Genomic DNA, 16,806 nt, shown 5'->3' with positions numbered 1-16,806 from the left:
TAAACATCAGCTCACCTCACCTCTGCTCTGTTCCTCTCCTCCCTCTTCCTGGTGTTCCTCTCTCCTGGTTTTCCTCTCCCTTCCCATCGCCAGCGCTCCCATCCAGCAGGTTTATAATCAACTTAGCGGTGTTGTTGATTAGATCAGGTGCAGGCTCTGCTGAGATCCTTTCGCTCCTTGCTGCCCTAACCAAATTTGTTTGGCGATAACCTTTGTCTTTGAGTGTTCAATCAGGAGATTAGCATTCGACCTACAGTCTATAAACTAGGCGCTGAATGAACGGCGTGTTGGATCACCGCTGAGTGAATCGATGGATGAGGAGACAGAGGAGAAAGGAAGCAGCTCAATCAAAAAGCTCTCCTGTAAGACGTTTCATTCAGTGACACTCTCTGCTGAATTCAAAGCACATCTCTAAAAATTTCATACAGACCTTTCAGGATGATTATTAATAAATCAGGTGACTCTAAATTAATTCTTCCTCTTCCTGAATGACGTAGAAAAACTGCAAGGTTTCAGAACAAAGCTTTAGTCTCTGAGCTCATTTCTGCAGCGAGAAACATTCAGCCATGACGTCATTCAGCTCAGACACCGGATGTCTTACTCAAGTTTTTATGCATTCATTTATATTAAATCCAAACTAGATTTGATTTATCAATAAATCATATAAAAGTGATTATTAAGGTGAACAGTTCAAGTTTTTAAGTATAAGCTAACTGATAACGATGACATAATGAAGTGTAGGTTGAGTTTTGTGTTGTAGCCAATACTATCAGATGAAAATGCACAGACTGGACAACTCTCTTGAACTGTTTGGACTTTATAAAGTGTGCTTTCTTTCTTGTCAGTCTTTACATTCTCGAAGAAAGCCAGAAGCCCAACTCTGCTCTGCTCCACTTGAGATAGATCTGGCCAGGTCTGTTCTTGTTGGAGCCAATCCAAGTAGAGCAAATCGATGCAAACAGGAAGAAGAAGATGCAAAGCATCTGATCAACTTCAACACATGCATGGACTCCTGATTGTAAATGCCAACACTATATCAACATAACATCCTCCACAAGTTCAATGGATGCAAGAATGATATCAAAGAAGGCGTGCTATGTTAACATGGAACTTGGCCTGTGAAGATGTTTTTGATTGAAATAGCTTTTGATTTCAATAAATAAGGCTAAAGGACTTTCAATGTAGTGGTCACTGCACACTTAAGTGTTGTGTGACTCCACTTCTTCAGACTACAATACAAAACTCGAACACTTTTATATCACCTCTCCATGCAGAAATGAAGCCCTGCCCCCCATCTGGATTTCTCTCAATGATCTTACATCCTCAACCAACCACCTTTGGAGCTTTAAACCACAAAAGAGAGACACGTCAGTAAATAAAGTCCACTTTAACGGCTCTGTGCCTTTCTGACTTGATGCCGCAGCGCTGCTCTGACACATGAGGACAGCAGACAGCGACAGAAAGCTGAACACAGTGATGTAGAGACATGAAGAGAAGCCTCCGCTGAGCGATACACACCACACTGAGAGACTCATGAGTTTGACGACAGCAGCCCTGACCTTCAGACGTGGACAGGTTTCTAAACCCGCTCAGAGCTGGAAAGGTGTCAAGTGCTTTTAAGCTCCGTGGACGATCCTGAACTCGTGTGGTCTTGCTGAGCCTTTCACTGCTGGGAGGATGTTGGTGTGTCTCGGTACACTCACAGGCTGAATTTTGACCCCATCCTGCTGAGGGAGGGAGGAGTGTGTGCCCTCTGGATGGACTGTGTGTCAGCGTGGGTGGCTGTAAGTGTTTCGGCTGTCTGTCCAGGCAGGTGGAGTGTGTAGTATCTGTGTTTTGATTGGTTCTGATTGGAAGTAGGTCAGGACGCTCCTGCTGTGTCTGTCACCATCTCTCCACTCTCTTTATTTTTGTTTCTGTCTCTTCCTGAACTTCATAACTCTCTCTCTCTCCTCTTTAATGTCTCTGCTTGGCGATAGCCAGAGGTGAAGACTTTTCATTTTCGGATTGTCCATCCATCCAAGCAACTCTTGGGAATGTGATATCTCAAGAAAGCTTTCATGGATTCTCTTTACACTATGAATAAATGTTCACTCTGACTAAAGGATGAACCTAATAGATTTTATAGGTCAAACGTTAAGGCGTCATGTTCACCACTTGCTTGTGGATGCATTTTTTCAACAATGAATGGAGGACTAATTTATGCATCAATTTGACCCCCAAACATCTATTATCTTGCCAAGCAGATGGCCATATTCCACATCTGTCATCAGTCTGATCCATCTTGCAAAGCTCCAGTCTGAAATGACTGTACCCACTCAGAATGGACCTGATCAGTCAGTGCCATTTAAGGAGATTGAAGCTGAAGCTATAGGCGGCATTTAGTTGTACTGGAAGCAGATCACAATGACTTCCACCGGTGTAGCATGTAGCTCAGATGTAGGCATAGTATGGTGACGGTTTTATCAAAACTAGGCAACATTTCTTTATCAAAGCAAGAGCTAAGAGTCACACCAACCTGAACTACCTGAACTAGGCACGCCTACTTCCCTTATTTTGTCTCTGATTGGCCTGTATTGAATGTGACAGACAGAGTGTTTGCCCAATCACCTTTTGAGAATTTTTTTAAAACCTGCCCCTTCCGAACACTTTGTATGGGAGGTTTCTCAGATGAATGTGAAATATATCCATGCAATTGATATATAAAACTAGAAAAGCACTTGGAGAGTGCAGACCTCCGCCATTAGCCCTACCTCCCAATAGTGAAGAATCCTTAAAAAAATTCCTGGATCCAGACGGTGATCCAGATCACTCCCAAAATCTAATCAGTTCTTCCTTATGCCATTTCTGACATTTCCTAAAAAAATTAATGAAAATCTGTCCATAACTTTTTGAGTTATGTTGCTAACAAACAAACTAACAAACTAACAAACCCTGCCGATCACATAACCTCCTTGGTGGAGGTAACTATTCTGTTTATTTTGCATGTCAGGTATATGCAGGAGTGCATGTACAAAATGACTAACTGGTAGCCAGTGATCTCTGGTTGATGTGTCGGTATTAACACTTTCAGGAGTTTACATTTGAATGCCTTCTCTGCATAATGTTTGCCACACTCTGCAAGCTTTTAGCCCGATTTTGGGCCAGATATGCCATCCACTATGATTGTGCTGGCATGTTTGGAATTTCTTCTGAAGCCATGTTTAATCACGCGAGATTCTGTGAAATCTCATGTGTGAGGAATCTTCACTGTGAGGTCATTGGCATCACAGCAGGTAACAGTGTTTTTGCTCAACATGGAAAATTGCTTGAAATTATCCTTATGTCTGTTGTCTCCCAGTTTTTTAGAATCATTTAATATTTGAATATTGTGCATCGTATGGTTGGCCTAAACAACCTGGTTAAAATAAAGTATTTATCTAAGAGAGTTTTCCTGCTTTTATTTTGTAATTTGACCTATCTTAAACTGAGGATGCTTTACTTCCTGTCCAAATTGAAACCATGCTTTTATTCTAAAAGAAAGTATAGACTCTCTCATGGATTGAAAGTAATTTTAGCTTGTAACCACGATAAAAGAAAAATGCAGACATGTTACGCACTGTACCTTTAAATGCTGGCTGTTATTTTGTGAAACCAATCAAATCCAGCCGTCTGTGTCTCTTCTCCTGTTTGTTCCTCTCTCTTCCCGTTAACACAATTTATTAAACTGTTAACACATTTATTTCCCCTGCCTGAACACACAACAGTACCACACGATGCAAACTTGCGGCAAACACATGCTACACAACAAATTCTCACCTCCACCTACATTCACACCGTGCTCCCCGGAGTGAGCGTGCACGCCGCCGAGCTTCAGCGTCTGATCCCGCCATAGAGCCATATGGGGCATGTTATCATTTTCCTTATGGATTCTTCCTCTACAAATCCAGTAAGTACGTTGCAGCACAGTAATTGCTAAGGAGTGTAATTCATGACTAATTCATGTCGGGGTTAATTTATTAAAACTGACTCATCAATATTTCACACGACTCCTCCATTATTCACAGCAGAACATGCGCTCAAACGTATCTGTGTCAGGCCATGGACTTAGCATGGCAACCGTGTGTGTCTGGCACTCAGATTTACAACAACGAGAGGAAGAACAAAGAGAGGAAAGGTTGAATAAAATAGAAGCACAAATAAGAGGCAGGTCATGATAAGATAAGCTTTATTGATCTCCTTGGAGAAAACTCACTCAACAGAAGGAAACAGAAGAGGGCTGTCAGGTGATGAAGCAGAAATGCAGGGGCGATAAAAGTATAAAAAAAAGGTAACATAAGTTATAATAATAGTGATAAAAGTATACATCATGATGACCTTCTCCCCTGTGGACAGATACTTCAGGTAGTCGCACTGCTGTCTGACAAAGATAGGATCAAATGTAGATGGGTACTTTTGCACTGTACAGAGGAAATGGATGTACAGGGCAGTGTATTTTTTAAAGTGTGGGTCACCCTGGGATACCAGGGGAGTCACAGAAAGCTGAAACTACTCACACTATTCACCAAACCAGTCTTTTTAGATGCTAGGGATCATTGCTTAGCATATTCAAATCCATGCACCCTATTTTTATGGTGTCTGTGCCACATGATGCGCAGCAATTTGGGCCCTCTTGGATATTTTTCTACACTATATGGACAAAAGTATCTGGCCACACCTGTTCATTATTAAATCTGGGTGTTTCAATCAGACTCGTGCTCCCAGGTGCATAAAATCAAGCATCTAGTCATGTTTCTGCAAACATTTGTGAGCTTAAATGGGTCATTTTGAAGAGCTCATTGACTTCAAGCATGGTACTGAATGGATGTCACTTTTGCAATAACACGGTTTGGGAAATTTCCTCCTTACTGGATATTCCAAAGTCAACTGTAAGTGATATTATTTGTAAATTGAAGCTATAGGAACAACAGCAACTCAGCAACAAAGCATAAGACCATGTAAAACCACAGATCAGGGTCAATTAGTGCAGAAAAGTTGCCAACACTTTGCTGCTTCTATAGCTTCCACTGGCATTAATGTAAGTAGGGATGTTCCGATACCATTTTTTTCTCCCGATATGATTCCGATACCAAAGTGTTGGATATCGGCTAATACCGAGTATTGATTCAATACCGGTGTGAACTTTCTGGACTGACTGTGCAGACAGATTATTTTAGACCTATATTCGACTCAGAACATGCCTCAACAAATAGAATTATAATGTACAGCATCTCTGTGACACTAAAGTTGTTTTCCTGCTGACTATTTAGTTTTACTGCTAAATATTAAAATAACAATAACACAAGGGACTGCATCACAGGCTCTCTCCATCTCTGTTCAGGCAGCATGACATGAGTAGGGAACAGCCTGCAACTGCCTGACAGACCGTCACAAAGGGTGAACAATATGGTTAGCATTCAAGTTAGCATTCAGGCTAGCGGGAATAAATGACTGTAATTGAATTAAGATGGATAAAAGGCATTTAATATCAAGTTTACTAGTGTGGATTTCAACAAAGTCCCCAAAAGTCATACCAGTTCCAGGCTTGCTGAAAAAATGCTGCTGTAATGGATTTAAAAGCATCAGTAGCGTAAATGAGAAGGCACAACAGCTAGCTTCAAGAGGAAAAACAAGTAAGAGGCAATGTAATTTGGTTCAAAAGTTATTTATCTTTTAATAAATTGTGTCACTTCTTGTCGTGTACGACAGCGCCACTCTGGAAGGCATTTTAGCAATCATGTTCAGAGAAAAACTGTCATGCAGCCACCATTCTTTGCTGCTGCAGTGGGTCCTTTGATTCTTCTTCGCTGATCTAAAAATGGTAGCTCGTGCATGCAGTTTTTCCTGGCAGCAAAGAAGAGTTGTTTTCCAGTTTTTAGTGCTAACATTTAGCATAGCTAAATATAAAGCAGAAAATAAAGCTAAACCAAACAGTATTGGATCGGTGCATAAACTTGTGTACTTGCTAATACCAATATCTGCATTTGAAGCATTGGACATATTTCCCATACTGATATCAGTATAGAAACAACCCTAAATGTAAGCACAAAAACTGTACAGTGGGTGCTTCACGAATGGGTTTCCAATGAAGAGCAGCTGCATGCAAGCCTCACATCATCATGTCTAATGCCAAGCGAAGGACGGAGTGGTTTAAAGCCTGCCAACACTGGACTGTCCAGCAGTGGAATTGTGTTCTGTGGAGTGATGAATCATGCTTTGTTTGGCAGTCAGATGGGTGATTCAGTTTTGTACCAGCTGTGAAGTTTGGTGGAGGAGGGATAATGATATGGGGCTGTTTTTCAGGGACTGGGCTAGGCCCCTTATCTCCAGTGAAGCCCAATCTTAATGCTTTAGCATGCCAAAAAGCTCCATTTTTGGGGAAGCCATTCCTGTGTCCCAGTGCACAAAGCAAGGACTATAAAGACATAGTTTGAGGAGTTTGGTTTGGAGAAACCTGACTGGCCTGCACCGAGCACCTAACGGATAAACTGGGACAGATATTGCAATGAAAGGTCTTCACCTCCAGCATCAATGCCTAATCTCATAAATTCTCTCTCACCTATGACTACTCTGAAGGATTACAAGCTTCAGCAGCTGAGATAGGAGAAACTCTGCAGACAACAACTGTTGGCCGGGTTCTTCAGCAGTCAAAGCTTTATGGGAGAGTGGCAAAGAAAAAGCCACTGTTAAAAGGCATGTGGGAGGCTCCATGGTCAAGAGAAAGAAAGTTTTTTTGGTCCGATGAGACCAAAATGGAGCTTTTTGGCCATCAGACAAGCACATCACCACAAACGCACCATCCCTACTGTGAAGCATGGTGGTGGCAGCATAATGCTGTGGGGATGCTTCTCTGACTTTAAGATGGTTAATAATCATGCAGTCAGTTTATGAAATTGACATTACTTTCACTTTGACATCAAAGAGGCTCTTTTGTTATTTTTTTTTTGTATGTGCATTATTTAGAAGCTTCTTTTAAACATAACTTCAGAAGTTCTCATTTCTTTGCCATGGAAAACCAGCAGCAAAGCTCTAGGACAGAGAAAAATGAGGTTTAGCTAAACGTTCCCTTTAGCAGTTTTTAATGCAGTTGAAAATACTACAAACTAATGAGGTAACAAATTACCTCCCTCCTTTAATGAGGTCACTACATGCGTGTCTATATAGCTCATATTTATCCCACTATGTAAATGAAACAGAAGGTTCAGAGGAGGTGATGGAGGCAGAGAGAAAGAAGAGAACATCACCATGTAGTAGTAATGTGTCCCATCCCCTCCCTCTTTTTCTTTGAATCCCCCTCCTCTCTCTCCTCCCTCCCACCCTCTGTGAGATTACCGTTCCCATAGTAACACAGCAGATTGGCTTGGAAGTCGCAGTGGTTGTGGCTGCCATGGCAACACACATATGCTCCAGCGTGTGTAGGATGCGCACATGTAGACGCACAGAGACTCAAAAGCCCGCTCTATGAGGAATAAAGGGGGGGCACGAGGTGTCAAGTCATTCTGTAAATGGTTTATGATTTATGCAGCAGATTCTCCGAACATTGAGATAGTGCCAGCACGGTCATGTGGATGTGGAAGTGTAACTGTGTGTAGGTGAAGGTGGGGGGGGTGTAGCTGGACACATGGGGCTACATGAGATGGTGTGATGATGGAGGATTGTGCTCATCGCAGACGGTTCAATATTTAATATAGGAAATAGAATAAAGGCAACAAAGTGATTACTGTATTATTATATCACACATAGATAGATAGATAGATAGATAGATAGAAATTATTCTGCACTACTTCAACAACAACACCGTTATGTGGCCATACCAATAAAACATAAAGAAATTGGATTGAGTTAGATAAATAGACCTATATGACATATAGATAAACACTGATGCATTTAAATTGCATGCATTCCTTTCTGTGTATTGACAAATACTATGTATACTGATTGAATATAGATAAATCTATACATGAAATCTAAATTTATTGATATATATGATAAAAAGGTATTATAATAACATAAAAATATTATTTGAGTTCATATGGATGGATAAATTTATCCTCTAAATAAATGTATTTACTTAAATAACTATAAAACCCATTTCTGAATAAATTTGGACGTTTTGTTAAATGTGAAATAAACAGGATACAGTGATTTCCAAAATCTTTCAACCTATATTCAACTAATAAAGCACAACGGCAAGATCTTTAACATTCAAACTGATTAATCGCATTGTTTGTTTGCACTTAACACACATTCTGGATTTGATCCCTACAACACTTTCCAAAAAAGTTGGAACAGGGGCAAGAAAAAACTGTGATAAGCTCAAAAACAAACACCTGGAACGTCCCAGGTAAGCAGATTAATTGCTAACAGGTGATGGTTCAAAAGGAGTACTACTGAAAGGCTCAGTTATCGCCTTTTCCCCTTTGTGAAAGACTTTTTAGACATGGTGACCAGTGTCCAGTGAATCAGACCCATCATGGCTGAGCTAGGTGCACCTTTCGGCTCACATGTTGGTATTTACACAGCAGATTTGTGCTGATCACTTTTTTCAGTTTTTATTTTGATTTTACACAATGTCCTGACTTTTCTGGAATTTTGACTTGTAAATGCAGAGTTTTTGTAAAGATAGATGTTCAGTTGTTCAGATATTAAAACTGAACAATATAAGACTGGAAAAATGTTTCAGCTGCTGCATTTGAATGGTATTATCAGAATTTTTGACCATCAGTTTGAACATGCATGCCTAAATGCAATGGTTGCTTCCATGTGATTGGCTGATTTTATATTTGCATTATGAAGCAGCTGAACAGGTGTACCTAATGAAGTGACCAGGGAGTGTTCTGCATGTTGATGCTAGATAATATCAAGCCCCATAGATCCTGTATAGAGATTCTACAGGGATACAATCTATAGATACAAACAGATGGCGTCCGTCAGCTTGAATCTTCCTCGCCAGATGCGCTCTGTTTCAGCTTAAATGTCAATCTGGTTTAAAGTTTAGCCACCTTTACCTTTGAGCAGCAGTGTAACATTTACATAAAGCTGCAGAGAGGTTCACATTTACTCTTTAATCCTGCATAAAAGCACGTTTAAGTCCTGATACTGTAAATGTGACCCAGTCTGATGTTTACAGAACCTACCAGCTCTCTGGCACCAAGCCAGTCCTGCCTTTTATATATTCATCTACATATATATGGTCTGCACGGCTTTGCGGCAGTGTTTCCATGGAAACACCAAGGGAGAGGGAGAGGGTGAGGGAGTGAACGAGTTAAGAGATGCAGTGTGTGTGTGTGTGTGTGTGTGTGTGGGATGACAGTGAAGTGATTTGAGTTCACCTGACATAAACATTCCTGCTCTCTTGTACACACTCTACACACTCCCCCACACACACTCTCCATAATCACAGCGAGAGGATGCAGTGTGTGCTAGCGTGCGTGTGTGTGTGTGGGTCAGTGTGTGTTGTGTTGTTCAGTTGAAGGGAGGTGAAATGATTTCACCTGACAGAAACAATGCTGCTTTCTCTCTCTCTCCCTCTGCCACACTCACACAGACACACTATTACACTAACACAGTATCTGACAAACTGCTGCTGCTGTGTTACATTTGACTTTCTCCTACATTTAAACACAAGCTCTGTTGCTCATTTTAATGCCTCCCCTTTTGCCTGTTTCTGCAGCTTTACTTGTGATTTATCAACAAAACTTGGTGTAAAATAGATGGTTAATTTATCTTTTGAACATGTCATACTGTTAAACAGGTCTAAGTGTAATTAATCTGAGATGCCGTCTCTTTCAGAGCAGAAGTGCTGTAGTCTTCTCGTATAACATATTTACAGTTTTAGATTCATACACATAACATTCATTAAATAAACAGACTGAAAACATTACAGATTTAGCAACATTTCATAAAACAGAAAAAGAAAATGGAGGTCTAATCTGGGATTAAAGTATGTATAGACCTATTTTAGAAGTAGCACCGTGGACAGCTCCTCATTGTAGCCTCATAAGGTCCAGCTAAAGCTAGCATAGTTATGCTAGTTACATAATTAACATTATTATATAAGCCACTGTAGCTATGTTAGCTTTAGCAAAGTGAGCTTTAGCAAATGTAATCAAAGCTACATAGATTATGTAGCCGCATTGTGAGCTTAGCTTCAGCTACATAGCCTAAACAGCTAACGGAGTATTGTAAGCTACGCTACATTTGAAAATGTAAAAAAAAAAAAAAAAATTTCTTGACATAAGAAATTTAATCTCTGAATGCCCATCATTGTTTTTGCCTTCACCTTTGACCCTAACTCTCTTCCATACACAGACTGTTCTTCTGAGTTGCCGTCTCTTCAGAACAGAAGTGTTGCTAAAGCTAGCATAGCTTTGCTCTCTATGGAATTAATATTACTACAAAAGCCAAAGTAGCTCTTTAGCAACATGAGATTCAGCAAACAGAGCCCAAGCAAATGTAGCTACGTAGATAATGTAACTTATGTTGTTGCTATATAGGCTTAGCTTTAGCTACGTAGCTTCAGCAGACAGATCCCAAGCAAATGTAGCTATGTAGATAATGTAACAGTTGCTTTATGGGCTTAGGTTTAGCTGCGTAGCTTCTGCAGCTAATAGAGTTCTGTAAGCTTATGTAAGCTAAGCTTGCTATGTTAGAATGTTTGCAACTTAATTCTCAAAATTTTGACTTGATTCCCAATGTTTTGACTTCTTTCTTGACATTTTGACTTTTCTACATGTCAGTTCGACTTTAATCTGTGAGTGCCAAGCATTGTTTTTGCCTTCACCTATCTCACCTCTGGCCTTAATTCTCTTCTATACACAGACTGTTCATCTGAGATGCCGTCTCTTTCAGAACAGAAGTGTCATAATTTACTAAAGCTAGCACAGCTACGCTAGATATGAAATTAATATTACTTCAAAAAGCCAATGTAGCTCTTTAGCAACATGAGTTTTAACAAATGTAGCTCAGGAAAATGGAGGTACATAGATAACAACCATATGTTATTTTATGGGCTTAGCTTTTGCTACGTAGCTTATGCAGCTAATGCAGTTACATGAGTTACACTTGCTGTGCTAGAATGTTTTCAACTTAGTTCTCAAAATTTTGACTTGATTCTCAATATTTTGACTTTTTTCTTGACATTCTGATTTGAATCTTGAAACCGTGTTTCAACTTTATTCCCGAAAATTTTGACTTTGTTTTCTACATTTCAACTCTTCTTCATGTCATTTTGACTTTAAGCTCGACAGTTGTTTTTGCCGTCACCTCTGACCCCAATTCTCTTTCCTACATAGACCGTTCATCTGAGACATTCTTTCTTTTAGAATGGAATTCCTGTAATTTGCGAAAAAGCTTGCACAGCTATGCTAGCTGTGTAATTAATGTTACTACACAAGCCAATGTAGCTCTTACCTTTAGCAACGTAAGCTTTAGTAAACATAGCTAAAGAAAACATAGCTAAAGCAAACATAGCTGCATAAATAATGTAACTTTTGTGGCTTATTTTCGAGCTTAGCTTTAGCTATGTTAGCTTTATGGCTCTGTTCTCTACATAGCTTACGCAGCTAATGTAGCTACGGAAGCTATGCTTGCTGTGCTAGAAAGTTTTTAATGGAGGACAGCACAAACTATCTCAGTTTGTGTGGCAGTGATTGTATGGGCAATATCCAGTTCAACTGGCCTACTTTATGGGAGCTTCTGCTGCTCAACGCATCCAGGTACATCCTTAGACATTTTTGAACTTGACTCGACATTTTAGTCTGGAGAAAACTTGTGCCACAGGATCATGTCACACCCTAGAACCATACGATATGTGACAGTAACTTGATTTGTTGAAGTAGTGACGTATGGTTAAAAAATATCCCACTGCACACTAAAGCTTGCCTCGCAACACCATTTAAGAACCACTGCTCTACATCCACAAGCGATACAGAAGTATTAGCTTACTGTCAAGGCTAGCAAGCAGGCAGTGATAAAGGATGGTTGTAAGACTTATTTTCCCTGCATTTCAATTGCCTATAGTGCAAATAGCAACTTGACAGCATTGCATTGGGACTGCACATCTAAGGGCAGAGTTGTCCCATGCACATATCTCTTTAAATAAAAGCATCTGCTGATCAGCTCTACAGTTTTGTCATGGAGCATTCCTCATTTCTACCCACTAATGCCACAGCGTGCTAAAGGATGATACTACTCATACTCAACAAAAAGTTCTGCTCAACACCTTTAAATTACTACATTTACTACATTTTTATGCAGAATCAGTCTGTAAACAATGATGATTGCACAGAAAGGGATATCTTTGCATTGTCATGCTTGAGTTTATCTAAATAACTGCTGGCTACACCTAATATTCTGCTGTATCAGCAAATCAGTCCCAAAGGTTTTTGCATTATCAGACAAAGATGTGAAAATATGGCGACTGATTTTCAAGCAGGCGATGTGCACTTCACTGACTCTCTCTCCTTTCACCCCTCCCTGATGTTTTCCTCCACAGGTACCTGATGAATGTGACGTTCGAGGGCCGAAACCTGTCGTTCAGTGAGGACGGATACCAGATGCATCCGAAGCTGGTCATCATCCTGCTCAACAAAGACAGACAGTGGGACCGGGTGAGGCACAGTTTTATCTATAAGGCTCATAAAAAGCATCACTAAACGGTGACTGTGAGTTACCTGCATGTCTAATTGGTGTATGAGTATCTGTCTGTCTTCCTATCTCAATCTCTTATCATCGGATTTTCACTTTTTAAGCAATTAAAGCTTGAAGCTTTATAGACTTGGCTCTGATTAGATTTTATCAGCGTGGTGAAGGTGCCTTTGAGCAAAACTCTGCAGCACAAGAAACATGTGGTGGTGCATGAGCATGCTTGTCTGCAGCTTTTCATGTTGGAAGATTGGTATAGTATCAATATAGGTTGAATTATTAATGCATTACGTATTCATTCAAATATACATTTTGATAGCCATTTATTTATTTACTAAGATTTGTTTTCATGAGTAGGATCCTCATTCCTTCATAGAATTCCTCTGGATAATTATTTATTCATTTTTGTGCAGTTTAAGCCAGAATAGTCTAAAATACACATTACGTCCAAAGAAAACACAAATGTAGTAGAAAGACTTAATGCTGACATAGTAACAATCCACCAACTTATAATGTATACAAACTAGCACTATCAAGATTAATTGAGTTAACCGTGATTAATCAAGGTTCACAATTAGTTAACTAACTTTATTTGATCGTGATTAATCACATACTTTATTTCCCCTTTAACACACTTTGGCTAAGCCACATCAGCGTCTCCCTGCAGCCACAATGATGTAAAATAAGTCCACCACAGCTCCTTAATGTCTCGTTTGACTTTAAAAGTCACATATTTTACCCCTTTAAGGTCCTCAAAACATGCCTGTGAAGTCTGTTGCTGATAGAACACTCCAGTATTGGATTTTTTCATGTCTAAAAACCCTTCTGTTTCACAGAAGCTGTCAATTTGCAAGACAATAACTCAAATTTTAAACTTAACAAGGATGTAAAAACGTCATTTTTTCCCCCTTTTACTCTTTGAGCACTAAGATTTTATAACTATTGTGTCATGGCTGGACTTTTTGTCTTGAAAAAACTTGTGAAACATCAACTCTTTAAGAATATGTGTGTAACAACAATGTTGTTTAAATAAAAACTAATCACAAATTAAAATTGAAAGATTTTTATGTTTTAGACACAGTAAACATTAATAACTTTTTTTTTTGCACAGACCTGTTCTCACATCTCTTTGGGACCAAAAAAGTTTCATAATAAATGATCTGTGACAAAAATTCTTCATTTGATTACATTTTTACAACAAAAGTCCTTCACTTTTGTGAATTTGAGTCAATATTTGTAGCAGTTCCTGTCTGCAGAGACTCTGAGGGACACATCACGGCCTCTCTGTGTCTCTTTCTCTCTATTATGAGTCATTCAGGGTCTCTTCTTCAGTTTATCAGTCTGTGCACGGCAAAGCATGACGTGACGACGAAACAGCCAGCTATTGGTTGTCACAGCCCAGTCACAATGCATTCTGGGATACAAACAGACGATATGGCGGCGAAAAATTGATTATAAATGGATAAAAAGACTTTCAATATTGGAGGTATCAGTATGGAGTCAATCTTTAAAGACCCTGAAAGTCGTGGCCCTCTAAAAAACTGTTCTGTTAGAGCTACAAAGGCGTGGATAGCATCATTGGAAAGGCACAACAGAGGCTTTTCAGGGGGTAAAACAAGTCCTGGCCATGATTTATGGTTCTAAAGTTATTTACCTTTGAATAATACGTGTCTGCTTCTTGTTATAAAAAACAACGCCGGTCTCAGAGGGTTAAAATTCGTACATTCCAAACAATAAACTTAGAATTTTTGATCATTAAGTAAAAAAGTGGGTCTGACAACAATGAAATACTTGTGATTTTAACCCAGAATCATCTTAAAATGTCTCTTAAAATGGACATTTCTGTAAATTAAGGTTATCAAACCATCGTTTTCATTTATAGTGACAAAATTTCCAACTTTTAAATCCTGTAATTTTGAGGGTTTTTTTTCTGGTTTATTTGCAAAATTCTGAGTTTGGTTTCTTGTAAATATACATGTTGGCTTTTGTAAAAAAAAAAAAAATCTTCATTTTGAAAATTTATTTAATTTTTAGGATGGCCCAAAACACTTTCGTGAAGTATGATAAATCATCACATTAAAAAAAAAACAAACAAAAGTAATAATGACATCAGAGCAGACAGGGACCCGGGGCCCCCTAAGGTCTCTAGTGTCCCCCCCAGAGGTCCCCGGACCCCAGGTTAGGAACCAGTGGTCTAGATTAGCAAATGATCAACAATCAGTGCTTTACAATCAGTAGCATAACTTTTCACACACTTCATATCTTCCAACGCTGAAAACTGGGCATCAGAGAGGGTATAAAGAAGGGAAACAAGGAATCCCAACATCTTAAAGTCAAAATGTGATTCTGCGTGGAGCACAGGGGATCTTCACTGTTCGTCAAGATCTTTAGAAAGGGGATGAAAAGTAGTTGGAACCTCTCTAAAAAGTGTTTGTAGAGCAGAACAATCCAGATTCACAGGCTTATCCAAACTTGATGCTCCCTTTCCCCATCATGCACCTGTGTTTGCTGACTCTCCAGCTCCTTTGTGTCGTCTGACGCCTCCGACTCGGCTCCTTCTTTATTCTCGGCGTTCCTCTCTTTTCTTCTGCCTCTCTAATCTATATTCTGTCCTCTGATCACAGAACAAGGTGAACCGTCTCTCTCCCCCTCGCAGCCTTTAACACCCTTCCTCCCCTGTCCTCCCCCCTGCTCATGTTTAATTCTTAGCTTGACTTCCAGCTGAACCACTTTTCTTGGATCCTAATGAGTTGGAGCTTCTACAACCATCCTGTCTTTGCACCTTTGAAGTTAGTGTAAAGACTCTGTAGTGTCCAGTCCACTTCAGCCCCCTCAGGGCTGATGTTAACCCCCTTTCTCCGCCCCTTTCTTTCCATCCCGTTTCTATCACTCTCTCCAGCCTGCCCTTTGTGTTGAAGTCCACAGAGATACACAGCCATAGCTTGTCCTCTCCAGGCATTCTTGGCAACTTTGTGTTCCCCGGAGTGCTTTAAGTGTGAGTGTACATTTGCATATTTTACAAGTGTGCAAACTCGACATCACACGCCGAGCACCGGCTCCCTGTCCTGCCCTCTCTTCTATAACTCCGTGTCCAATTAGCTGATGATCCATATCCATTTCAGCCGTCATGTCAGCGGCTCTTGTAGAAGGAGAGAGCCCTGCACAGTGTCCAGGTATGCTTCCTCATGTGGAGGGGAAATGGACTAATTGATGGCGCTTATTCATTGGAGGGCCCTCCAGACGTACAGCTGGACTCTCCTCTGCAGAAGAGCCGGCATTTTGCATGTGAATGAGCTCCATCTCCAGCTTTCTCACTTGACTTTTTGCTCCATCTTTAGTCCATTTTTTCTTCTCTGCCTCATTTTCCATTTTGATATTTGTCTGGTTGTTTGTCATCTTCTCCTCTGAACATCAGACTATTTAAAGATGTTCCCCTTTTATCTCTCTCTCTCTCTCTGTCTCATTGTTTCTCTCCACAGCTCTCCTCTTGATCTGAATTCTGCTCTCTCTCCTCCGATCCAGTTTTGTCCTTCTGGTTAACCTTGCTCTCATTTCTTTACTCCAGGTCCCAGTCCCCTCGTCTCCTCTTCTCTTCTCTGGTCTCGTTTCCTCTCCTCCTCTTCTAACTCTCCATGTTGTCATTTTACTCATAGAGATGTTTTAATCCTTTTTTCCTTAACCAAATCTGGTAATAAGAATCTTGTAGTTGCACATTCATGACCAGTTATCAGATGGTTCTAAAGATTATCTTACCAGATTTTCCTGTGGTAAGGATACACGATATTGACATATTTACAACTGATAATTGGCTGTAAATGACACCCTATAATATTGGAAAGATTTGCCATACAAACAAATAAAGTGCATTTAGAAAGCCTTGGAGTTTGCAGAAACTCCAAATGAAAGCCACGTGGCCAAGGTTTGTCACTTCTTTTTTGCCAGTTTTAACCCAATTTGCAGCTTCTTGGCTATTCTTTACACCTTTTCTCAGTTTTAACCAATTTAATGCCACTTTTGTTCATTTTGCAATTGACTTGCCACCCTACACCCATTTTTGAGACTTCTTGTTGGTACCGCTATCTCAATTTTTAAAAATTTTTGCTGATTGCTGTCTCTTTTTTGACACTTTTTTGCTCTTTTTTG

The 16,806-nt window shown here is 39.9% G+C and overlaps 1 protein-coding gene across 2 annotated transcripts in view; it reads left to right on the top strand.

Moving 5' to 3' along the window:
• The window catches only part of LOC121503574 (glutamate receptor ionotropic, NMDA 2B), a 276,993-nt gene that overhangs the window by 207,714 nt on the left and 52,473 nt on the right, over positions 1 to 16,806 (top strand). For both annotated transcript variants that reach the window (XM_041778041.1, XM_041778042.1), the window contains one exon: positions 12,515 to 12,629. In XM_041778041.1, coding sequence (XP_041633975.1) covers positions 12,515 to 12,629 — 115 coding nt within the window. The remainder of the gene's footprint in view (positions 1 to 12,514; positions 12,630 to 16,806) is intronic.

This window comes from Cheilinus undulatus, linkage group 21 (assembly GCF_018320785.1).
Source record: "Cheilinus undulatus linkage group 21, ASM1832078v1, whole genome shotgun sequence".
In the NCBI taxonomy this organism is placed as follows: Eukaryota; Metazoa; Chordata; class Actinopteri; order Labriformes; family Labridae; genus Cheilinus; species Cheilinus undulatus.
This window is presented reverse-complemented; position numbering and strand designations above follow the sequence as displayed.